Source organism: Hibiscus syriacus, unplaced genomic scaffold (genome assembly GCF_006381635.1).
Source record: "Hibiscus syriacus cultivar Baekdansim isolate YM2019G1 unplaced genomic scaffold, ASM638163v2 tig00111008_pilon, whole genome shotgun sequence".
Lineage (NCBI taxonomy): Eukaryota > Viridiplantae > Streptophyta > Magnoliopsida > Malvales > Malvaceae > Hibiscus > Hibiscus syriacus.
The window spans coordinates 292,523-319,317 of record NW_024062951.1 but is presented as its reverse complement, the minus strand read 5'-3'; the positions used below and the strand labels follow the sequence as shown (position 1 = coordinate 319,317).

The 26,795-nt window shown below is 35.1% G+C and overlaps 2 protein-coding genes across 3 annotated transcripts; both read left to right on the top strand.

Annotated features, from left to right (window-relative positions):
• Window positions 1–875: 875 nt before the first annotated feature.
• LOC120149820 lies at window positions 876–23,949 on the top strand. 2 transcript variants are annotated; one of them, XM_039162530.1, is made up of 9 exons: window positions 876–1,179; window positions 1,262–1,369; window positions 1,477–1,630; window positions 1,778–1,957; window positions 2,240–2,374; window positions 2,561–2,643; window positions 2,938–3,031; window positions 3,134–3,222; window positions 23,865–23,949. In XM_039162530.1, the coding sequence occupies exons 1-8, from the start codon at window positions 926–928 to the stop codon at window positions 3,218–3,220; spliced, it is 1,095 nt and encodes a 364-aa protein (XP_039018461.1). In that variant the 5' UTR covers window positions 876–925; the 3' UTR covers window positions 3,221–3,222; window positions 23,865–23,949. The 2 variants fall into 2 exon arrangements, with proteins under 2 accessions (XP_039018461.1, XP_039018459.1); XM_039162528.1 differs by lacking the exon at window positions 23,865–23,949 and having other exon boundaries at window positions 3,134–3,280.
• LOC120149818 (zinc transport protein ZntB-like) lies at window positions 22,907–24,650 on the top strand. The gene is made up of 4 exons (XM_039162526.1): window positions 22,907–23,715; window positions 23,865–23,944; window positions 24,034–24,298; window positions 24,388–24,650. The coding sequence occupies exons 1-4, from the start codon at window positions 22,953–22,955 to the stop codon at window positions 24,645–24,647; spliced, it is 1,368 nt and encodes a 455-aa protein (XP_039018457.1). The 5' UTR covers window positions 22,907–22,952; the 3' UTR covers window positions 24,648–24,650.
• The last annotated feature ends 2,145 nt before the right edge of the window (window positions 24,651–26,795 follow it).

The following is a 26,795-nucleotide window of genomic DNA, read 5'->3' as shown; positions in this document are numbered from 1 at the left end:
ATTGAAATGTTCAAAAGTTTAAGAACTAATTTAAAATGAGTGTCATACTTTGAGGACATATGATATAATTACCTCTAAAAAGATCTCAAAACCTAACTAAGTAACAGCTCTAACTCCAACGCAATGAAACCTGGTCCATAATATGGGTGCTTCTCGAACTTAACTCGGTCAAAGCTCGATAAAAACTCGATTCGAACTCAAGCTCGAATCGAGACTTTAACAAGTTGATACGAGCAAATTCCAACTAGATTCGATAAGTTCATGAGTATCTCGTTAATTTTTTTATATAATTTTTTCAGTAGTTATCTTAAAAAATTATCTAATTAAAAAAATACTATTTTACTAATAGATAATAAAAAATATGATAAATTGAATCTATTAATTTTCTAATAAACAAAAAAAACTAAATTATTAATTAATATTTTACTACACTAAAAAATAAAACCATATTTGTTATTTTAATATATTTTTGGATTGTTACTTTGAAGTTTAGACTTTGAAATTGTTTCATACAATTTTTTTGATAATATTTTTAGTCAAATTTATTAATTTATGTTTATATTAAGCTTTGTATAGTATTAGTAGATTTTACTTATAATTAAGAAAACAATGTAAAAATTTCGGCGAGCTTAACGAGCAACGAGTCGAGCAACAATTTTTTTAACGAGCACGAGGCGAGCAAATATTTAATGAGCAAAAATTCGAGTCGAGTCAAGTAACAAATTTTTTTTAACGAACACGAGTCGAGCACTTTCCAACTCACGATCAACTCGATTAATAAGCACCCCTACTCCATCATCTCAGGAATTGGGCCTTAAGATCTGCGGTCCAAACTTCATCACAGGCCGGCATGTTACCCATAAATAAACTAAGAAATTACTGAAATTTGAAACCCACCAACCCAACTCAGTTCACTCACCACAACATGCCTCACTGGATTGGCGCAAAATTGAGGCTAATTTCACGCCAAACTTCGAATCCATGGCAGCCTCGAAAATTCCGATCAGACGCCGCGCTGGAAGCGATAGCGAAAGCGGCTGAAGAGAAAGTCCGAACCGTGGCGCTTTACAACTACCCCTCATTTTCCGGCGCAATCTCCGCTCTCTTCTCTCACCTCTACCACTCTCGCCTTAATCTCTCTTGCCTTATCTTGCCTTTCTCCTCCGTTGAACCTCTCAGGTTCTTTAACCGTAACATTTCAAATTCCAAGCTTCAAATTATTCAAACATCAATTTACTTATAATTTCTTTGAATTTCACAGGGTCGAAGATTTTTGCTTTGAAGGACAGGGACTAGACAAGTGTTATCTTCTCGACTTCGCCGGTCCAAAAGGATTTGCGACAATGCTTTCACAGCAATCAATGTGCGAGTACGTGGAGTTTCCAGTTTTGCTTCTTCTGCTTCCTCTTCTTTTAACTCCGATAATCATTTCGCTTTACAAACTAGTTGAGACTCTAATTATTTGAGATTTTATAGAGTGATAGCCTTTGATCATCGAAAGACGGTATTTTCACAAATCAACTCCTCTGGAGATCTCAGAGTTACATTCAATCTTAACCTTGAGAAGAGTAGCTCTATTGCTGTATACGAGTATTTTTCTAATAAGCTTGCGACTATGATGTCTCTTGATGTAAGTATACATATGCATTATTCTGTTTCTTTGCTGTGTTTTACTAGTGATTTGATTTTGTGTATGCGTGTTTTTGTGTATGTTTATGTATGTATGTATGTATAACCTAAAGACTAAATGGTTAATTTTTTTCTTAATTTGAATAAGGTGGGGGTTGCCAATTTGTTGAACTCAGAAGACCGAGGTCGTGTTGAAAATGTTCTGAAATATATTGAAGATGCAGATCTTCGTAGATGGAGCTTACCAGAAATTAAAGCTTTTATGATTGGAATTGGTGAATTGCGTTCCAAGTTGAATTGCATCACGAATCCATACATGTATGAGCAGGTTCATTGCTCAGAAATTGATCCTTTTTCTAATTTTATTTGTAGGACTATGGTTATTTTGATGAATTCAAAACTTGAACTCATCGCATTATGCTTTTTCAGACGATAATTGGTGTTAAATTTTTTCAAAATTTTCCCTAATTATTTACCCTGCTGATAATATTTCCTTAGTCGTTAACACTTAGCACTATAACTTGCATAATTTGCATCTGAAAGGTTTTTATATGATTACATTTTGCATGACCTTCACAGTTTTTCTAATGCTGAAGCCTTGTGTTTGCAGTTACTTGGGATCAGTTCTACTGATTTGATTGCTAAGGGAAATCTGCATATTTCCTCTCGCCAAATAGCTGCAAACAAGTTTCTGGATAAGACATTTAAAGTTCGATTGGGCCGAGGATTGTATGGGGAGTGCCTGGTAATGTCACAACAAATGTTGCATACAATAATCCCTGAAATAGATATATGTTCTCTGTCTTGAGTTGTATACTTTTGAGATTTAGGGTTCCATTCGTTACTTCTGAGTTACGGATGTGATCATACAAATCCCATGGAGTCTGTAATCTTCTCTGATTAAGTTTTGTCCTTTACTTTGGTTATATAGGGAGTTAGAGCAGATGGAAACTCTCATTTAAGCGATGAAATTGGCAAGCAACTTAGCCTAAAAAGCGCCACTGCGGGTCTAAGGTAAATATATCAGATGTAAAATCTTTAAGGATGAAGACTACCTAGTGCTACCAAGGTTGTCAGTACCATACTGGTACAACTGGTTCCGGTAACCATGTTCCCTTCTGAACAAACAAAATTCTCATTGTGGTATGTATCATTATCTCTTTTTCCTACCGGAACCGATATGGTATCAACAACCATACTCCCTTCTACACAAACAAAATTCTCTATGTGGTATTGTTCACTCTTTTCCAATCAAGCAAGATATGATCATTGTTTTTTGTGTTACAAATCATGCATTGCTGATGTTAGGCCCATAGGAGCTGTTATATACATGCAAAGGAAAAATCTGAAGATGTGCCTAAGAAGCACGGACATTACAACCGACACATCTGAAGTTGCAAAGGTAGGCATCATAATTTAATGCAGTGGTTTGTGTTATTGTATTTAGAAATACTGTGTGATAAACCTTGAGAATGATTTGGTTTCCCTTTTGTATAACTTGAAGGCATATGGCGGGGGTGGGTGCCCAAGTTCCAGCTCCTTTATAATAAGAATGGATGAGTATAACGAGTGGCTGGCGGGAAACCTGTGAAGGTATTAAATATTTCCCGGAGCCTCTCAATTGACAATGACACAAGGCAATTAATTATAGGGTCAACTATGTATTTAGTCACCCAACTATCAATTTGGTTTTGTTTTGGTTCTGTTTTGATCACATAACTATTTTTTATTAAAAAATTATATCTAGTGTTACGTTTTTATTCTATTTTGGTCACTTGTTAAAAAATAAACAAAACTATTGACATGACAATTTTCAAATTACATTAATGGTGAAATAACCCATTATTGGTAGTAATTCTCTTTCGTTGGTTCGAGAAATAAAGTTACAATAAAGATGTTGGATGATGAAAATATAATGGAATATTTACTAATGTAACATGGTAATTGATGGAATGGTCAAATTGACAGATTTTCAACACTTTCAAATAACAATCTATGGTAATGCTTCGAAAGAGATTCAAAATTTAATGGTCAGATATATATTTGATCTTTCTTAGTAAGGATATATTGTTTCTTAATTCTATGGTCAAGGCCTCCTTATAGTTAAAAATACTTGTACAATGTATAAAATAAATATATGAATTATTATAGATAAATAAGAAGCAAAGGTCTACTGCTTGAGGAGTAGCACTTTTGATCAAAGATCTTAAAAATAAAAGAAAGAACACCTTGGAAAAGCTAAATGTGATGTAGAAAAGGTCAAGGGGGTGAACATGTCTTATCTTCCCAATGAGCATCGACTTTTGGAATGTCAGAGGATTAAACAATCCTCAAAAACAAAATAAAGTCCTTCAAAGAGCTATTCGGTATAAGATTGATGTTCTCTGTCTGATGGAAACTAGGGTTAAACTTGAAAATTTTGAAGAGATTTATAATAATAAATTCAACAACTGGAACTTTTTGACAAACTATAATTTTGCTTCTAATGGAAGAATCTGGTTTATTTGGAAAAAAGGATTGGTCCTCTCTTTTTGTCAAGCTACTACCCAAAGTATCACTGTTAAAGGTCTCAGAAATGGTCTCCCTTTTTATATTTCAGCTATTTATGGTAGTAATGATGGTACTCAAAGAAGATATTTATGGCAACACTTAAAGGACCTTGACTCCAATTATGGATCTTGTCTCTGGATTCTAGGATGAGATTTTAATATAATCCTTCATCCTACTGAAAATTCAGACCATGACATTTTAGGTCCTTTTTCTTCCTCTGGAATGAAGGATTTTCAAGACACTCTTCATGATCTACTTCTACAGGATCACCCCTTCTTTGGGCCTTTATTCACTTGGAGCAATAAGCAAAAAGACTCATTCATTGCTAGAAAACTTGATAGAGTCCTTGTCAATTCTTATTGGGTCTCCTATTTTCAAAATTCATTTGTGGAATTTGTTGCTCCAGGACCTTCTAATCATTGCATGTCCCTTGTCTGACTCCATAAAGATTCTCAAGCTAATCATCCTAACCCATTCAAATTCTTTAATTTCTGGACCAAACATCCTAACTTTCTCCTTGAGGTTCAAAATTCTTGGCAGCAGCCAATTCATGAAAATCCTATGCTGTCCCTATTTCTCAAGCTAAAGAGATTGAAGAACTGCTTGAAAAATTTAAACAATGACTGTTATAGTAACATTTCTGCTAGATTTAAACATAAGAAAGATGAGCTGGAACATTTCTAACTCTCTACTCTTCAAGGAAACAGCTCTATAGATACTGAACTGAAATTGCAGAATGAACTTTATACTCTTGAAGCTGCTGAAAATCTGTTCCTAAAACAGAAAGCTAAAATTCAATGGCTCAAGGAGGGTGATAAATGTTCCAAAATTTTCCATCATGTCATTGCTTAAAAAAACAAAAGAGACACTATAAGAGTTCTTGAAAATGATCAAGGCAGTAAGCTTGATTCTTTTGATGAAATAACCTCTGAAATTATTCTTTATTTCCAAAATCAATTGGGCAAGGTTGATCAAAATGTTAAAGACAATGATCTTCATGCTCTTAAACACCTTCTTTAGCTCAATCTGTCTTCTGAAACTATTGCAGAACTGGAAAAGGACATCACTGCAGAGGAAATTAAAGAAGCTTTCTTTTTTCAAGGAAATGATAAGGCTCCAGGGCCTGATGGTTTTACTCCTTACTTCTTCAAATTCACCTGGTCAGTGGTTGGGGAGGATGTCATTAAAGCTATTAAATTCTTTTTCAGCAATTCCTATATTGTAACATCCTAAATCAGGGTCAGTGACTAAATTACAAATTTTAAAAACTATGTGCTCGATTTCGAAATAAGTTAAAAGTTCATGGATTTAATTGAGGAAAGTTGAAGTTGGATTTAATGGTAAAGTTTGGAAATAACAAGGGTATTATTGTCTTTTCTAAGAGAAGATTTTTATTCTCTTTTTAAGGGATATAAAAATGTGGGAAAGGAGATAATTTCTCCAGAGTATTCTTCAGTCTTCTTCTTCCTCCTCTCCACCGTGAAGCCTTGTATAAGGTAAGTGGGTCTTCAGTTGGTTAATTCTTTCGTTTTAAAGCTTGTTTTGATTCTTGGGATGCTAAGAAAGATTAAGGAAAGCTTTAGGTGGCTTAAAACTCAAAGATTAGCAAGTTATGAGAAATTAAGAAAAATGAGTTTTTAAGTGAATTTTTGAAATAGAAAGAGTTAATAGATTTTGAAGTTTAATTTGACTTGTCAATGGTTAAATTAAGATATATGAAGTGATAGAATGAGTTTTAGAACATGTTGGAAATTTAGTGTGATTCTTGAATGTCATGTAAATGATAGAATTTTGAGTTTAAAGAAGTGATTATGGAGTAGAAATGAGTTTAAGTATGTGTATGAAAGTTAGGAATATTAAAGGGAGTGAAGTATGAAGTGTTGAGCTGAATATGAAGTGGTTTTCAAGCTAAAAATATGATTTCTGGGCAAGGGGAATCGGTACCCGTTCAAGGGGAACCAATACCCCTTCAAACGAACAAAAATTTCCAGAATGTCATGAGGGAATCGATACCCCCATAGTAGGGAATCGATTCCCCCTAAAGGAAAATTGTGAATATTGGTTTAATAAGTTCGTTTAAGTTATTAGTATCAAATTACAAGATATATGTATCTAATATTTGTCTTAAAATGTATAATTATGTAGATTCAGAGCCTAATCAAGTTCCGGAATCATTGACAAGTAAGATCGATCAAGGGGAAAGATAAGAGATTAGAATTGACTAGTGAGGCCAGGTGAGTGCATACAAGTTAGTTTATGATGTTTAACGGAAATAAGACTTGCGACAAGTCTATTTCCTATATTAGAAGGCCTAAATGTATGATCATATGCATATGTTTGATTTGGGTATATGTGATATATATATTATAGTATGTATTAAATGATTTGTGTGAATGTATGCAGTGTGATAAGTTATAGGAATTAATATGAATGATATATATGATTACATGAGAATGTGAAATATGTTATATGATAGGTGACCATACATGTTACATAGTAAATGTGATCAATTATAAGAATCAATATAATAGATTTATATGACTACAGGAGAAGGGTGATGAGTTAAATAAGATTAGACTATAGAGTAATATGAGAATAATATATTAGTGAAGGGAATTGAGTATAAATGATGATGCCAAACTATAAGATAAGTGTTATAGAGAAGAAGTATATTTAAAGAGAATTATGGTATAGGATTTAAGTAAAATTTAACTAAATAAATAGATTAAACTGGTATAAATGGAAAATGAGATAAGTTAGGTAGCATTTACCTAGGAGATAACATAAGATCATATGAATAAGTAGCATAAATGACATAAGGAAAACTTATGTGTTATATGATTTAAGCATTGAAATGAACAAAAGATATATTCAGGTGAAGTTATTCGGTGATATGAGTATATGTCATTATTATACGGTTTAGATGAAATACTAAACATGAATAAATGTGATTGTGTGAGAAATGATAGAAACTATATGAGAACATGTATATGTGAAAGTAAACTATGTGATTATATGTTATATGAATACAAGAACCTGAGATATGTAACATGTGAATTATATGAAAATGATCTACGTGTAAGTGAACTATATGACTATGTGATTATATGAAAAATGTGATATTGAGCTATGTTCAAAAACTATGAGACTACGTGCCCAAGTAATATGAATATATGAACATGTGAAATGACCTAAATGATAATGCCCATGTTATGTGTCATGAGAGCTAGGGGTATAGTTGGCATGCCAAGAGTCGAGGGTCTACGCGGTCCTTCAGGATATATATATATTCTTTGGAACAAGTGTGAAGTCTTGTGAGACACATACTTGATCCCTAGTATATGTATATGATTCTTAAGGAATGATATGTGGTTCTTATGGACATTATTATATGGCACTTTAGTGCATTTCTACGCGGCACTACGGTACAATTCTACGTGACACTTCGGTGCATTTCTACGCAACACTTCGATGTATTTCTACGCGACACTACGGTGCAATTTTACGTGGCACTTCGGTGCATTTATACGAGCTATGGTGACAGCATTAGTGCACAACCTCTATAGACTCACATATATATAGTTCTCACATGTGTTCATGGGCAAATAAAAATAATAAGATAAATAAACTTGGTATGATTATATGTTTATTTCGTTGTGAACTGATATATGTGCTATGATGTGATAATTAAGGATATTATGGATAAGCGTATAAAATTATAAGGACTAATGTACAAATTGATAATAATATAAATGATTGTACATAAATATGTATGTTTTTATATAATGATATATGTGTTTCTAATGACATGGTACAAGTGCATATATATGTTGATGTATATGTAAATAAGCTATATGATTTGATAGCATAAAACAGTCATGCATGATTAGTGGGTATGAATTTCATTATATGTGTTTTTATGCCTCACTAAGTCATCGACTTAGCGTGTGATTGTTTCACACGTAGGTTACAGAAGCGAGAAGAGAAGAAGAGTTAGACAGGTCAGCACATCCCTTACAAAATTTTATATCAGAAAATAGAGGATTTAAATGTTTTTGGTTATTTTGAGTATAGTTGGCATGCACTAATTGGTTGAATTAGTTATGCTCTGATTGATTTTGGGTATTGTGGTCAATTTATGTAACTAAACCGCTTTTACTTTAATGAAAGATTTAAATTTTCTTTGAATGTTGTCAAGAGTTAAAGTTTGAAAAGTCAATATGACATCTCAGACTCGTATCCGAGTCGGCTACGGGTTGGGGGTGTTACATTTAATGGTATCAGAGCTAAGGTTTAGCCGATTCTCGGCATAAACCGAAGTCCAAAGTGTCATAAAATGTGTACATGCCAACATAAGGTGAAAAATTTTGATATGATAGTGTAAGGAGTGTGTTGTCTTGCTAATAGAATTAGATTGCTAAGTTATAATAGAAGTATGATTATAGTAATTTCGAAGTGAAGTAAGAGGTGATATTCCTGATTGTGATAGCAATTCACCTGCCCTGGCCATGCAGGGGAAGAGCGGACACTTCAGGAAGTGCCTCATAAGATCAAAGACTGATTTCAGAAAGTTGAAATCATATTAGAATAGTGATAGAAAGTTTTCACATGTCTGAATCGGAAAAGTGATATGAAGTATTCTTATTATTTCATGGATACGATTGAATATGGTGAACAAGTGTCACCATAAGAAAGTTAAAAGATCTAAGGATGTGGCTAGAATTGTAGAAGAGTTCAAGAATAAGTGAATCAGTGACCAGTTTATAAGATAAATGCAAATAGTGTGATGAATTTGAAACAAAGAGATAGTACTGTGTATAAGCCAAAATGTGGATATTATAAGGATTTGTATTCTAGATGAAAAGAGTTAGCGTTGGCTAACCAGACTATGTGACGAAAAGTGTATTGGAGTTAAAAGATTTGAAGATATTGTTAGGATAAGTTAACCGAATATGAAACGGATATGGATATAGTTGTGTATCTCGATCATGTAATTGTGATGTAGTGAAGGAGATAAGGATTCGTATGGTTAAGGAAATTTATAAAGTAATAGAAAAGTTTAAGAATCAATATATATCAGCAATCAGTTTATAAGACAGAGAAAGTTAGAATGCTTGAGTTTGAAAACAGAGGAATCGTAACGTGTAGGGATATGAATGTAGTTTGATAAAGTCGAAGAAATTATTGTTAAGTTATTTTAAGGAAAAATGATGTATGTAAGTGAGGTATGGAGGGTTTGTGCCTAGACGAAAAGAATATTATTGATGTTAAAATTGTTCTTTTCAAGAAGTGATGAATTGTATTAAAGATCTAGAGAGATCTCAGAAGAATTAAGAGAATTCGTATCTCATAAAAATCGACATTATCGAAGAGAGACATAGATTATGATTGTCAATTACAGACTCGATTTGAATTAGTTGTATTCCATAGCAAAGGATCAAAACTTGATGAAAGACAGATACGCTTGAATAGTAGAGTCTGGTACTGAAAGATTAAATAAGGAGTTAAGAATGAATATGAAGTTAAGTCATAAGGGAAAGTAATGGATTGAATTAAAAGTTCTGCTAGAAAATAGGTAAAGTATAATTATTTAAAAAGGATCAAGTGATATAGGTGCATTGATAATTGATTTATAAGATAAAGGAAATTGTAATGGCTGAGTTTGAACCTAGGAAATTGCATTGTGAATGAGTAAGAAGGTGAGTTGAATGAGTCAAATAAATTAATGCTGAGTTATTTCGACTGGAAAGAGTAAAGGATTAATATGTTTGAAGGAAGTCAAGTATGTGTGTATTATGATTTGAATAAGGACTTTATGAAGAATAAGGTATGTGCAAGGAGTGTTGATTATCAAAGTTATGAAGAGATGATAAAGATTAGTAATCAGAGATTAGCATAAGTGAGAGGAAAAGAGTATGTGAGCATGAAAGAAAATATATATGATTTGTGTATAAGGAGATTTTGATTTTTGAATGAATAAAGGAATAATGGAATAAGGAAATGAAAGGAAAAAGTTTAAAGAATCAGATGTGATAAAGGTTATGTTTCTTGGTCAAGGAGATTTAGTCAGAGGAATAAAGAATAATTTATATGTATTAAGGAAATTTAAGAAGTAATTAAGCGTTGATGGAATAAAAGTTCGTTATTATTGCAAGGTAATTAAAGATTGATAAGGAATTTGATTGATTAATGATTTTGAGTGATAAGAACTGATGATATTGGTTATATGATAAGTGACATTTTTTTTTGATAAGAATTACAGGCCTCATTAAAAACCCCCTTCTTGACTAAAGGAACTTTTGAGAAAGTTCCTTAATCAGTGAAGGGAGGAAAAGAATGCCTTAGGATTTTATTTCTCAAGAGAACATAGTACATAAGAAACACCCCACAGACTGACTAAACACCATAAAAAATACAAACCAATTATCACAACCAGTCCGCCCCTAAACAATAGCGAAACTACCACATCCCCTACAACCACAATAACCCAAAACCCCACTGAATGACCTCTAAAACTATGATGTGTGATCAGCCAATCCCCTGTTTCGCTAAGGTATCAGCCTCACAATTACAATTCCTCGGAATATGTGTAATAATGATCGCCCTCTCCGAGATTAAGGACGCAAGTTTTAGAACCAGTAGCCTAAGGAAAGGAGGAGAAGAAATCGGTTGTAAGATCCAATCCACCACTGTCTTACAATCACTCTCAATAATTAACCTTCCTAGAGTCGCCCATTCCGACGATAGAAAAACTTCAATGCCTTTCTCTATTGCTTTCATCTCAGCAAGTGGAGGAGGACATGGACCAACAGCAAGTGAGAAAGACCCAAGGATTTTGCTTTCCGAGTCCCTTAAAATACCCCCGATTCCCCCCAACAGGCCGTCCCCACTAACCGCCCCATCAACATTAACCTTGAAAAAATGTAGTGGAGGAGGAAGCCATTCCTGAACCTTCATCCTTTTATGGTGGCTTGTCTGGTGCTTGTCTGCAAGCGACGGGTCTCCAACAAGAGAATCAACCTGAATGAAATCATTTGGGTATTTAGCAAGGAACCACTTAACCAACCTAAATCTGCAAATGAAGAAAAGATTAGGTTTGTCCAGTTTCCCATCATCAAAAACCACCGAATTTCTAGCCTTCCATAATGACCAAAGAACTACCCCCGGTATAAAGGACCATATTAATGACTTTGGCCTTAAATCCGACCAGGAACACAACAAAGAGGCTGGATCATTAGGTAAAACTGCTGAAACTCCCCATAACCTCCAGAAACTGCTCCATAAATCCCATGCAACCTGACACGAGATAAACAAATGCTGAACTGTTTCCTCTTGCTTAGCACATAACGGGCAAGACACCTCCTCCAACGTAACACCCCTTCTTATCAGCTCCGATCTGACTGCCAGTCTTCGATGGGAAACCTGCCATAGGAAAGTTTCGACTCTCGGTGAGGCCAAACCTGACCAAACGAATTTCTTCCAAGTGAGACTGCCCCCTGAGTTAGCAGAAAGTGTCAATCTGCAGGCTTTAGCCGTAAACAATCCATGACCCTTTCCCGACCACGCCAAAAAATCATCCACCGATTTCGATAGCCCCACATTCTCCAATAGTGTCATCAGTCGAATCCAGTGCTCCATCTCCCAGTCACAGATATTCCTTCTCGTTTGAATGTTCCAAATCCACTTATTGCCTATTACACTTCCAAACTCTGAAACTTTTCCCCACCTATTGTTGGATAGAGCATATATTCTCGGAAATTGACCTTTCAAGGATTCCTCATTTAGCCACACGTCATGCCAAAATACAATCGACTTTCCATTACCTACTTGTATCTTCGAGTGAGATCTTAAACCATTTCCAATTGCATCCTCTGCCAAGTAATTTCTTGTAATCCCCTTCCATATCCAAGAATCCGAAGGAGAGATTACCTTGTTAAGGTCTAAAGACATAGTACTCGCATTGTGTATACTGCAAATCATGTTCTTCCATAGTGAGTCTTTTTCATTGGCGAATTTCCATACCCATTTGCCTAGTAGTACTCTGTTAGCAAAATTCAAATCCAAGACTCCCAGCCCACCCTCCTCTACGGAAAGACACACCCTTCTCCAGTTCACCCAGTGAATTCTGCTTTTTGAAGAACCCTCCCCCCCACAGAAAGTTTGCCATAATAGAATTTAGTTTCCTATAGACCTTACTCGGAATTCTGAAAATAGAGAGGAAAAAAATTGGCAGGGAGGATAAAACTGATTTGATCAACACTAATCTCCCCGCCATAGAAAGTGAGGAAGCTTTCCATCCGGCTAGTTTCTTGTTAAAACTGTGTATGACTGGCTCCCAAAGAGCCTCTGCGTTCCTTTTTGCACCTACTAGTAACCCTAGATACATTACTGGAAAAACCCCAACAGCACACCCAATCTCCTTAGCCCATTCATTCAATACCTCGCCCTCCACATTGATTCCATACAGACTACTCTTCGACATATTCAAATAGAGACCAGTCATTATGCTAAAAGTTCTCAGGACTCTTTTAATATTGAGGATGTAGGAAGTTGAGTCTCGGCAAAACACAATCAGGTCATCCGCAAACTGTAGGTGAGTTAGACTTAGGGCACCCGACCTTCCAAAAGTAAAGCCCTGAAAAAATCCCACATCCGCCGCTTTCCTCAACATACGATTTAATAGCTCCCCCACTAAGTTAAACAATAGAGGAGACAAACTACATCCTTGTCTCAATCCTTTGGCCATCGAAAACTTCTCTGTAGGTGAACCGTTCACTAATACCGATATCGACGCCGTAGAGAGGCAACATTCAATCCAGGAAACCCATCTCTCCCCGAAACCCATGACTCTCAGTAATCTAAAAATAATTGGCCATTCAACCGTGTCATAAGCCCTCTGAAAATCAGCTTTGAAAACCACCCCTTTCAGCCCTCGCTTCCGCCAACTATCTATACTCTCATTTGCAATAAAAGCACAATCTTGTAGTTGTCTCCCCGGAATGAATGCAAACTGTGAAGGGCTCACAACATCTTGTATCACCGAAACTAATCTCCTTGCTAAAACCTTGGAGACGATTTTATAGAGACTGCCGACTAGACTTATAGGTCTGTAATCTTCAATACATTCCGGATTGCCTTTCTTTGGAATCAGAGAGATGAACGCATGATTGACTCCATGATCCCATTTTCTTCCATAGTAAAAGTCCTCCATAAACTTCATAAGATTCCCTTTTATAATTGGCCAAACTTTCTTATAAAACCCCATTGTAAAACCATCAGGGCCTGGGGCTTTAGAGCTGTCCGAAGAAAAAATGGCCTCCTTTACTTCCTCTTCTGAAAAAATAACCTCGAGGCCCTTCCTTTGCTCTTCTCTCAATATGTCAAAATTCAGGTTCAAGTTGTCTACCTCTAAAAAATCTCTGGAATTATATGCTTTCTTGAAGAACTGAGAGACATCAACTTTTATTGCTTCTGGGTCTGTCAACACCTCCCCCTCCACTTTCAATTCCGAAATAGAGTTGAATCTGTTTCTGTAACAGCACATAGGTGGAAGAACCTAGTGTTCCTGTCTCCGTCTTTAATCTATTTCTGTCTCGACAATTGAAACCAAATACTTTCCTCGATTCTAAACAATTTCCATAGCTCATTTCTGGAAGATAGAAGCTGTTCCCAGTCCGAAGAAGATAATCCACTGCTTTGTGCCTTAATTTCCAGATCATAAATTTTACTCTCTAACCCAGTAATAGCCTCCGATATCCCCTGTTTACTTCTGATTGGCCATTCCTTGATACGTTTTTTGGTTCCTTTTAATAAATTGAACATTCTGCTTCCCCCTCTATCGTTGGCCTGATCCGACACTACATTTTGAACCATATCTACAAAGCCGTCCTCCTCCATCAAATAGTTGAAAAACCGAAATGGTTTCGGTCCCCAATTCTTCCCATCTTCCGCCAATAGAATCGGGTTGTGATCAGAAAGAGATCTAGGGAGAAGTTTCTGAACCACCTTGGGGAAGCAACTTAGGAAGCTGCTGCTCAACAAGAAACGATCCAGCCTAACCCATGTGGTAACCTCTCTATTACTTCCCCATGTGAAGGTGCCACCTACCAAAGGGAGGTCAATTAGATTCGAATTTTGTAAGAAATTCCTAAGCAGGCCCATTGAATGCCAGTTTTGAGAGGCACCAATCTTCTCCTCTATTTCGAGATAAGCATTGAAATCTCCCCCAATGCAGAGAGGCAGATCAACCAAATGCACAAAACTCAACAGCTGACTAAAAAACTCCTCCTTTTCTTCCTCAACCGATGGGCCATATACATTGATAAAAACACACTCCGTCTTTGACACCTTGAACCTTCCTTTTAGCATCTGGAATCTACTATGGTTGGCCACGTCATTTACCTCAAAAACATCATCATTCCACAAACACATCAGTCCACCAGCAGACCCATCCGCTGGCTGAATACTTGCTCCCTTTAATATCTTTCCTCCTAACTTCCTCTTCAATCCCTTCTGACTTTTATTTAGTTTAGTCTCCTGTAAAAACACTATAACCGGTTTAATCTTATTAACAAGTCTCGACACCCCTCTAATTTTTTCCTTCCTACCTAATCCCCTAACATTCCACGAAATAAGATTGCACTCCATCTTATGCATTTCCTACCGAAACCTGCATGACACAGAAACTGGCTCACTGACCTGCTTCATTAACCACCCCTGCTCCTTCCTCCATCATTCTAATTTTATCCATGAAAGCCTCCCTCCCTTCCTTAAAAGAAATGCCTAAACTCTGACAAACTTCCCAAGTAGACAATGCTTCCTCCAAAACTTTAGAGAAGGACCGAGAATAGACTGTAGACACTTCTGCACTTGCCAAAGCATCTGCAATTAAGCCTCTTCTCTTCTTTCTGTACAATCTTCGACTCTTTGAAATAATAGACGGGTCTGCCCCCCCTGGTTGGAGAAGAACTGCTCTTCATATGCCCCGTAGAAGTATTCTGAGTTTGCCCAGAACCTATTACCTCCTTGACTTGGCCGCTATCCTCTGCAACTGAAGAAAGTTGCTTAAAATTATGAAGAACCAGCCTGTTTTGACTGTACTTATGGCTATTTTCTGAACATAGCCATACTCTTCTTGTTTTCGACCTTCTGTACACCCTATCAATACGTCCACAACCCCTCACACCTTCAGAATTATTACTAATTGACAATCCTTTCGAAACCTGATATCCCACTCTCCATCTCTTACACCTCTCCCCCATTGGATTGCTAACAGCCTTTTTAGATTTACGTTCTTTACCACCCTTAGCCCACTCTTCCAATTCCTTGTTGTTTTCCTTCTCCTCATCCCCCATGAAATTATTATTTTCCACATATGTTTGGAAAAGAGTTTGGTCCTGGAAAATATTTTCATTCACCACAGGATAACCTTGGGCTGAAGAAATATACCCACTCTGCTCAGGCCCAATCTCCATATATCTGCCCGTTTTGGGGTTAATCCCCCAGTCTTTAACACCTTTATCTTGCCCCGAGGATCCACCTCCCAAACTACACAACCTTTTTCTCTCAGCAGAAAAGGTTTCTGACACGTTCTTCCTACTTTTAACCTCACCTAGTACTGTCCCCTGCTCAGTCTGGACAGTCCCTGTAATATCATTGACTTCCACTTTTAAATTCAAATTGCCATCAAACAGCGTGTCAACCCCATGAAAGGCTCCTGACATCGGCTGAAAATTCAACTGTCCTTGCAACTCTTCTCTATCATCTCCTATGTTCCCTTCCGACTGAGTTTCTTCCCCCGGGTCGACTCGTCCTTCCACAGAACCGGCTTCCTCCACTCCATCATCCAGCTCCGGAAAAACTCATCACATCCTTCCACTTTGATTTTAATAATAAATGATCTGCCATATGTATTAATGACTACCTGAGACGGAATATCAAATGGACTTTCCACTCTTATCAACAATTGAGCCACCCTGCAATCCATTCTTTGAGCAGTTTGATCCTGAATCTTTACTAACTTGCCCCATCTCTCTGCCAAGCTAGAGAAGAAGGAAACTGACCAACAGTTCAGAGGGACACCCATCAATGACACTGCACAGAAAGATAAAGGAACACCCTTCTCCTCCATCACAGGCTCGAGCCTTTCGAACCAAAAAGACAGTGCCTCCCATCTTTCCTTCACCGCTGCTGTTTTCTCTTCCACCGACTTAAAGACAATCAGACAAGCATTTTTCGCAAAACCCCACCTTACCACCTTGACCTTGAAGCCCTCAGTCCTTAGACTTCTTTGCACAAGCTCCACCTCGAAAATATACTTACATATACCAGTTAGAGATGATCTTAACCAAGTTCTTTCTTCCAATGGAATATGCATATCCAAAGTCTTCTTACCCCCCTTCACATCGCAACCACTATTCCTCTGCTGGTTCTCCTTAATATCCCTTCCCACTACCGCCTCCTTGTAAGATCTTCCATCGTGAAAATTACTAAGCAACTCCCTCTTCCTAGTCTCAACAAGGCTTATTGATCTCTTCCCACTCGACTCCTTTTCTCTTTCCACTCCTGACCCCGCTCCAGGAACTTGCTCACGGCCTCTCTGAACGCCTCTCTTCTGATATTTTGCAATCGACACCGATATTCTCCTACCGTCTACCACAGCGTTATTCATCCTATCCATTGCATTGAACAGACCCTCCTCACTTGCAAAATGCACAAAGGCGAATGTGTAGTCCTTGTACTTTGGCCTACTATTGACAAACGGAATGAATACTTTAATCACCTTGCCGAAATAACTAAAACGCTCCCATAAAACACTTCTATGAACTCTCCTGCTAAGATTATCAATGAAAGCTACCCATACTCCTTCGCCAGGCAGTGCTCCGCCTCTGTCTAAAGAACCAATACCATGCGCCACGCTCACTCTCTCACTAACTTTCTCACTCATCTTAAAATTATGGTTGTTAGAGCTATTAGTTATGATAAGTGACATGATAAGGGATTTAAAAAAAAAGGTAGTTGAAGAACTAAGGGAAAGAAAGATTAAGTAAAGGAAATAACATGAGAACATTAGCAGACATGTTCTTATCAATGTGTGCAGTGAAAATTTGAGGACGAATTTTCTTTAAAGGATGGGAGATTTGTAACATCCTAAATCAGGGTCAGTGACAAAATTGTAAATTTTAAAAACTATGTGCTCGATTTCAAAATAAGTTAAAAGTTCGTGGATTTAATTAAGGAAAGTTGATGTTGGATTTAATGGTAAAGTTTGGAAATAACAAAGGTATTATGGTCTTTTCTAAGAGAAGATTTTTATTCTCTTTTTAAGGGATATAAAAACGTGGGAAAGGAGATAATTTCTTCAGAGTATTCTTCAGTCTTCTTCTTCCTCCTCTCCACCGTGAAGCCTTGTATAAGGTAAGTGGGTCTTCAGTTGGTTAATTCTTTCGTTTTAAAGCTTGTTTTGATTCTTGGGATGCTGAGAAAGATTAAGGAAAGCTTTAGGTGTCTTAAAACTCAAATATTAGCAAGTTATGAGAAATTAAGAAAAATGAGTTTTTAAGTGAATTTTTGAAATAGAAGGAGTTAATAGATTTTGAAGTTTAATTTGACTTGTCAATGGTTAAATTAAGAGATATAAAGTGATAGAATGGGTTTTAGAACATGTTGGAAATTTAGTGTGATTCTTGAATGTAATGTAAATGATAGAATTTTGAGTTTAAAGAAGTGATTATGGAGTAGAAATGAGTTTAAGTATGTGTATGAAAGTTAGGAATATTAAAGGGAGTGGAGTATGAAGCGTTGAGCTAAAAATGAAGTGATTTTCGAGCTAAAAATATGATTTCTGGGCAAGGGGAATCGGTACCCATTCAAGGGGAACCGATACCCCTTCAAACGAACAAAAATTTCCAGAATGTCATGAGGGAATCGATACCCCCATAGTAGGGAACCGATTCCCCCTAAAGGAAAATTGTGAATATTGGTTTAATAAGTTCGTTTAAGTTGTTAGTATCAAATTACAAGGTATAGGTATCTAATAATTGTCTTAAAATGTATAATTATGTAGATTTAGAGCCTAATCAAGTTTCGGAATCATTGACAAGTAAGATCGATCAAGGGGAAAGATAAGAGATTAGAATTGACTAGTGAGGCCAGGTGAGTGCATACAAGTTAGTTTATGATGTTTAACAGAAATAAGACTTGCCACAAGTCTATTTCCTATATTAGAAGGCCTGAATGTATGATCATATGCATATATTTGATTTGGGTATATGTGATATATATATTATAGTATGTATTAAATGATTTGTGTGAATGCATGCAGTGTGATAAGTTATAAGAATTAATATGAATGATCTATATGATTACATGAGAATGTGAAATAGGTTATATGATAGGTGACCATACATGTTACATAGTAAATGTGATCAATTATAAGAATCAATATAATAGATTTATATGACTACAGGAGAATGGTGATGAGTTAAATAAGATTAGACTATAGAGTAATATGAGAATAATATATTAGTGAAGGGAATTGAGTATAAATGATGATGTCAAACTATAAGATAAGTGTTATAGAGAAGAAGTATATTTAAAGAGAATTATGGTATAGGATTTAAGTAAAATTTAACTAAATAAATAGATTAAACTGGTATAAATGGAAAATGAGATAAGTTAGGTAGCATTTACCTAGGAGATAACATAAGATTATATGAATAAGTATCATAAATGACATAAGGAAAACTTATGTGTTATATGATTTAAGCATTGAAATGAACAAAAGATATATTCAGGTGAAGTTATTCGGTGATATGAGTATATGTCATTATTATACGGTTTAGATGAAATACTAAACATGAATAAATGTGCTTGTGTGAGAAATGATAGAAACTATATGAGAACATATAAATATGAAAGTAAACTATGTGACTATATGTTATATGAATACAAGAACCTGAGATATGTAACATGTGAATTATATGGAAATGATCTACGTGTAAGTGAACTATGTGACTATGTGATTATATGAAAATGTGATATTGAGCTATGTTCAAAAACTATGAGACTACGTGCCCAGGTAATATGAATATGTGAACATGTGAAATGACATAAATGATAATGCCCATGTTATGCGTCATGAGAGCTAGGGATATAGTTGGCATGCCAAGAGTCGAGGGTCTATGCGGTCCTTCGGGATATATATATATTCTTTGGAACATGTGTGAAGTCTTGTGAGACACATACTTGATCCCTAGTGTATGTATATGATTATTAAAGAATGATATGTTGTCCTTATGGACATTATTATATGGCACTTCGGTGCATTTCTACGCGGCACTACGGTGCAATTCTATGTGGCACTTCGGTGCATTTCTACGCGACACTACGGTGCAATTCTACGTGGCACTTCGGTGTATTTATACGAGCTGTGGTGACAACATTAGTGCACAACCTCTATAGACTCACATATCTATAGTTCTCACATGTGTTCATGGGCTAATAAAAATAATAAGATAAATAAACTTGGTAAGATTATATGTTTATTTCGTTGTGAACTGATATATGTGCTATGATGTGATAATTAAGGATATTATGGATAAGAGTATAAAATTATAAGGACTAATGTACAAATTGATAATAATAGAAATGATTGTACATAAATATGTATGTTTTGATATAATGATATATGTGTTTCTCGTGACATGGTACAAGTGCATATATATGTTGATGTATATGTAAATGAGCTATATGATTTGATAGCATAAAACAGTCATGCATGATTAGTGGGTATGAATTTCATTATATATGTTTTTTTATGCCTCACTAAGTCATCGACTTAGCGTGTGATTGTTTCATACGTAGGTTACAGAAGCGAGAAGAGAATAGAAGAAGAGTTAGACAGGTCAGCACCTCCCTTACAAAATTTCAGATCAGAAAATAGAGGATTTAAATGTTTTTGGTTATTTTGAGTATAGTTGGCATGTACTAATTGGTTGAATTAATTATGATCTGATTGATTTTGGGTATTGTGGTCAATTTATGTAACTTAACCGCTTTTACTTTAATGAAAGATTTAAATTTTCTTTGAATTTTGTCAAGAGTCAAAGTTTGAAAAGTCAATGTGACATCTCATACTCGTATTCGGGTTGGGTACGGATTGGGGGTGTTACATACATTCTGTCAGCTTTTAACTCAACTATAATTGCCTTGGTTCCTAAAATTACTAATCCTAGCAAGGTAAAGGATTATAGGCCTATCTCTTGTTGTTCAGTTATCTATAAATCTATTACCAAAATTCTTGTTAAGAGGCTGACCAACCTACTGCCTGAAATCATAACTCTTAACCAGTCAGCTTTTGTCAAGGGTAGAAATATAATTGACAATACTCTTCTTGCATAAGAGCTTGTTAAAGGATATGGAAGGAAAAACATTTCACCAAGATGTGCTATCAAGATTGACCTTCAGAAAGCTTTTGACTCTATTCATTGGGGCTTCATTTCTTCTATTCTCAAAGCCATCAATCTGCCTCCTAAGTTCATTGCCTGTACTGAAACTTGATTCACTGAAGCTAGATATTCAATCTCTCTTTATGGCTCATTAGTTGGTTACTTCAAAGGTGAAAGAGGTTTAAGGCAAGGTAATCCTTTATCACCCATCTTGTTTGTTCTAGCTATGAATATTCTTTCAAAAATCCTCAATACTACTACTGCCATAGGTATTTTCAGGTACCATCCAAAATGTAAACAAATTGGTCTTACTCATTTAACATTTGCAGATGATCTTCTTCTTTTCTGTAAAGAAAATTTGGAATCAGTTATTGGAGTTACCACTGTTCTGCATAAATTTTATGAAATATTTGGGCTTTAGCTTAATGTAGCCAAATCTGATCTATTTGTTGTTGGTATTTCAACAAGAAATCTTGAATTTATCTTAATATCTACTGGTTTCAAGCATGGTCTCCTTCCAGTCAGATATCTTGGTGTTCCCCTTGTCACCAGGAAACTTAATGCTACTGACTGCTCTTCTCTTATTGAAAAAATCATATAAAAAATTCACCTATGGTCTGGAAAGCATCTCAGCTATGCAGGAAGATTAGAACTTGTTAAAACTGTTCTCCAAAGTTTTGCCAACTTCTGGTGTAGACAGTTTTTACTCCCTCAAGCTGTTATTAACATAATTAATCAGCTATGTTCTCGGTTTTTATGGAAAGGTACTGATGCTACTGCTTCACGAGCTAGAGTAAGCTGGAATAACATATGTTGTCCTAAATCTAAAGGTGGGATGGGATTAAAAGATCTTAAAACATAGAATAAGGTATGCATGATACAACTTATTTGTTCTCTCCTAGCTGGTGAAGGAGCGCTTTGGATTTCCTGTATTTACACTTACGCGATTAAATCCAAAGACTTCTCACAGATGTTGAATAATGCCTCTTATAGCTACTGCTTTAACAAGCTTTTGAAACTCAGATCTGAGGCCATTCCAATTTTTAATTTAAGAGTTTCTACTTCTAAAAGCATTTGGGAAGAGTTACGAATCAAATATGGAAAGGTTTTCTGGCACAAGATTGTCTGGTATCCCCTTCATATTCCCAAATTCAGCATCATTACTTGGCTTGCAGTCTTGGATCGACTTCCTACCAGAGAAAGACTTACTCGAATGGGAATTACAACCGTTGGCTCTTGCATTTTATGCAATGATGCCCTTGAAATGAGAAATCACTTGTTTAATGATTGTGATATGGTTGCTGCTCTTTGGAATAGAATTCTAAATCTTTCTCTCTTGGACAAGCCTCTTATGTCTTGGGATTCTTTTCTTGCTTGGGCATCTTCGACTTGGAAAGGAAAATCTCTCCTTACAACCATATTGAAGATTGTCTGGTGTTCCTTCATTTACTACGTTTGGGAAGAAAGAAATAGACGTTTATTCCAAGGACGTGTTAGAACCATTGATAATTTGCTTTATTCCATTAAAGAGATTGTTAGTGCTCAACTTAGGAATAAAGTTATTAACAGTCTTGATTTTGTTAATACGCAACTTAGTACTAATTGGGGTATAGGATAATCATTCTTTTGTTGTAATTAGCTTGATTGATCTTTGTTTTGGATGCTTTGTATTGTGACCTTCGTTGGATAATAAAAATTTAACTTATCCAAAAATATATATATAAAATTAGCATATATATATATATATATATAAAGATTTTATTAGACTTATAATTTATATTTCCCATTATAACAATAAACTATGAAACTCAAGAAGGAACAGGTGGCCGCATATGCAAAATCTTTCGGTTCCAAACCTCTCTTTCTCAGTCTCTCATTCTTTGTTTTTGGCCATCGCAAATCTTCAGGCTTCATTCTCAATCAATTTTAAGTATTTTCCCCTTTTATTATTGGGTCAAAACAAATGGACTTCACACATGAAAGTCTAAAACTAGAAGAAGATAATAAAAGCAAGAGCTCAATCAATCATTCACTTCCCCATGAAGATAGCTCTGTCCCCTGTTTTTTCACCTCAGAATTCATCTTTATATTTCCCGCTTTTCATTTCTTCTTGGTGTCAATCTTTCTCTCCTTCCAATCCCAGAAATTTACGTCATATTCTTATACAATTTGCCTATACTAATCACGTCTAAAGCAGAATTGTGATTAGCATTGGCAGATTTTATTTATTTATTCGTTTGTTCTTTTTTCAACTTCCCTTTAATCTAATACTAATGATGTGGGGTTGTTGTTGTTGTTAAACTTCATTGGCCAAAAGATAATTGAATGCAAGTTATGGATTTAGCTGACGAAGAACCATCTGGAGATGGAGAAACTGTGGGATTGGTTAGACAGTCCTTTGCTACTGTTCTTCCCGTCTCCGACACTCAAATCCCGACACATTTCCTCGGCATGGCCAGACAGAAAGCCTATTTTTTCGACGGTCTCGGAAATTGTCTTAACAAGGACTGGGATCTTGCTGAAGCTGAAGGCAAGGAGTTTTGTTGGTACCATGTAGAACTTCCGAAAGTGAAACAGAAATGTTCTCTATCCGCTCAATACCTTATAGATGTTCTTTGTCCGCCTTTAAAGCTCCAAGACATTCTCTCGCTCGTTAGCAATGGTCCGTTTTGCGGACATGTCGACGGAGCACTTGTCTTTCGGGTTAATTCACCTGGCCCTGCCTCCAGTAGTTTTACATTTAGAATTGCTGCAAGGATTACTGAGAATTCAGTGATTACCGTGTCTTTGGGACGTGTTCCCAGATTAGGCTTCTCACCGGTCAGTCAGTCTCTTCTCTCGCAGATTCCGAGTGTCGAAAATTCTTCTAACCGAAGAAGAGAGAGGGCGGGGAGTGAGATTGTAATTAAAGAACATGTCCTAGAGTTCTTATTAACAATGAATCACTCCGAGGAGGCTGATAATCCTGTTCCGAAATCCATCTCAAACCTTGTAGTTCACATCATCGACACGCACGTCGATCACCTTCAGGATGTTGTTACGAAACTCGAGATGGAGCTGGATGCAGTAGAGCTTGAGTTGGATGGAGGTAAATTTCATATACCAGAATCTGTTCAGCCCCTTATCTGATTCCTTGCATGTTAAAATTGGTTCATAGCTCACTGCTCACAGTGCTATGGACTGATATATTACTTGGGAATGAAGTTATCTGTAAATGAAGATGTGCTTTAATCTCAGGTGGATTTGATTTAAAGATGGAGATGCTAGACGATAGACGATTCCCTAAAATGCATCTAAATTTGCAACGCCTCCTGCAGGTAATACATCGATTTCGAGTTTCGGTTTATTGGATGTGCAATGAATAATAATAACCGTCTGCTCATATCTGTTTCTCTCCAAATTCTAGGTGATTGCACACGGGGAACAAGTATTTCCCCGAGTCAAGGAAAAATGTTCTTCCAAACCATGGTTTTTAGGTCAAGACATCAACTCCCTGGAAGTGATGATCGAACGGTTGAGGAGGCTGAAAGAGAACGTCGGGTTTCTGGCGAACCGCGTCACTGCAATTCAGGCCGGTTTGGATACCTGGCAGTCGGAACAAATTAACAAAAAACTCTACTATCTCTCTTTGCTTTCCATCATATTCCTCCCTTTATCAATCATCACCGGAGGTAATACTAATACATCTATTTTTATCTATATTCCTTCCATGATACCATAAGAGATGTAATTCTTCCACGTACATGTTGAATATTTTCAGTGTTTGGAATGAATGTGGGTGGAGTTCCATGGACCATGCAAAATGAGCCGGAAGTAAAAGACGGTTTCCTCAACGTCATGGTTCTTAGCGTAGCGATGCTGGTGTTGGTACTGCTGTGCTTCCTTTTCCCCGCCCTCTGTACGCGAGTGACGGCCTGGTATAAGAAGCAAGCTCCGAGACGGAGTTTATCACATAACAGGAGATCGTTTCTGTGGAGGAACGTTGGAATCCAAGAAAGAGGGTGTTGCCTGAGGATTTGATGACCGGATCTGTTGTGATTTTCTTTCATTGCAAATGTGATTTTTGTTCTAAATTAAACCGTACAGAAACGTGTTTTTTACAAGGCTGGTCAATTTAATGGTAATTGTGACTTACCATTGCAATTCTTCCTTTGTGTATTTGATGTTTTGTGAATTAGTATTGTAATCTTATAGTAAATTTTTTTTCTCAACACTTGAATAATATGTTGAACAAATTTCAACGAGATTTTGAATATTGTTTTCTTATCATTTAATTCCCTAACTTAGAGTAAGTACATTTAGTTAGTTGGTTAAACTGTTCATCTTTATTCCTTCATATTAACTTAAGTTATGAGTTATAGACTCATTAAAAGCACTCCTTTTTTTCCCCATATAATACATTTTCTCCTAAACTTATTAAGATTATATTTAAAATTTATAAAAAAATTCTCTTTATCCTTAGCTAGAAAGCAAAAAATTGAACCCAACAAATGGCATCAGTAATTAAAGTTCTCTCTAGAGATTTTGGATTCAAATAACTGTGTCTGTAGGGTGTATGTGCATTGTTAATGATCAAGAAACATTCTAAACAGATACTACATTACCTTGAATCACCTTTACTGATAAAAAAAATCTAATTATTAAATTTCGATGTTAATCGATCACTCGGCCGTTAACAATTGTTATTGGAATAATAAAATACTGATGTGACACATTAAACCAAAACCAACTTACATCATTTAATCACACAGACACCAATTTTAACCGATATTTAATCTGGCATTGTATTAAAATTTACTGCCTGAAACCCTGTTTTTTATTCTTTGACTGAGTGGGGATATCATATCATTTCTCTTCTGTCACATAAATAACCCAATAAGTTTATTAACTGCAAAACTCTATAAGGATTCGGCTCAACTCTTCTTCTGTATATACTTACCTGTTGTATTTTTATCTTTCTTTTCCAATGAATTTTGGATACTTTAAGTTCATGGAAATCTGAATTTTGTATAAAAAAAAATTGTCAGTGTTGATTCTTAATAATAAAAAACTTACTTTTGTATTTTAATGGTATCAATTTCTCGAGAGTCTGATTTATTATAAATCGATAATGTCAGTGACCAAGTCGTTACTTTTGAAATATCCATAAGAAAAAAACCTTACTCAAATTTCAATAACCATTTATATATTTTACCTTTAAAATTAAGATTGAATTAATAAAATATATAAATATTTTATAGTAATATTATTATTATACCAATTAAAAGTAAAAAAACCATTAGTATTTTTTAATGATTTAATGGTAGGTTACATTTAAATAGAAAATATTATAATTCTAAATTTTTGAAGATGAATTTTTTTTGTAAATAATTTAAAACTATTAAAATTTTAAGTGACAACACTATGAGTGGAATAACTTTTATCCAATTATATATCAAATAATTTTTTATTCTATATTAATTTTATTATAAATTAATAAAATTATATTTCATAAAAGGATGAGTCGAACGTCGGATACTGAAATACAATACTAATACAACAGACCGAAATAAACCATTAATTAAATTATCTTTATTAAATAAATATTAAAAGGATAAAATACATGTTAAGTACCTAAACTTTATTTTTTTCAAAATCATGCTTAATATTTAGTTTAAGTTTCAATTTGATACCTCATCGTTAAAAACTTAATGGTAATTGCTCTTAGCATGAATTGAACATGAGGTACTAGCATAAGATGCAAGACACTCAACAATTGAGCTAAGCTAATCATTTAAGTTAATTTCACAACAAGTTGTATTTAACTTATATACCAGTATCACAACAAAATAAATATTTTTCGATGATTATAAAATTTGAATATGAGACACTTTAAATTAATTATCGAAAACTTAGTCACTCAATTATAGTGAATTTTTTTATACTAAACTTAATACTTAGTTATATCATTGTTAAATTAAAAGACTAAAATTTAACTTTATTTAGACATAAAAAATAATTAAACAATTAATATATTTTTATAAAATTTATATTAAATCATTCTAAAAATTTATAATTATAATATTTTTAAAAATTATATAATTTCTAAAATCATATTTTTTATTTATTTAAAATATTATTATATAACTTCTAAAATATTTATTTATTTTTTATTATACTTAACTTAAT

Coding starts and splice junctions, on each gene's coding strand:
- LOC120149820 (XM_039162530.1), top strand. CDS start 926: ATGCCTCACTGGATTGGCGCAAAATTGAGGCTAATTTCACGCCAAACT. Junction 1,958..2,239: donor ATCCATACATGTATGAGCAG/GTTCATTGCTCA, acceptor TTGTGTTTGCAG/TTACTTGGGATCAGTTCTAC. Junction 2,375..2,560: donor GATTGTATGGGGAGTGCCTG/GTAATGTCACAA, acceptor TTGGTTATATAG/GGAGTTAGAGCAGATGGAAA.
- LOC120149818 (XM_039162526.1), top strand. CDS start 22,953: ATGCAAGTTATGGATTTAGCTGACGAAGAACCATCTGGAGATGGAGAA. Junction 23,716..23,864: donor AGAGCTTGAGTTGGATGGAG/GTAAATTTCATA, acceptor CTTTAATCTCAG/GTGGATTTGATTTAAAGATG. Junction 24,299..24,387: donor TTTATCAATCATCACCGGAG/GTAATACTAATA, acceptor GAATATTTTCAG/TGTTTGGAATGAATGTGGGT.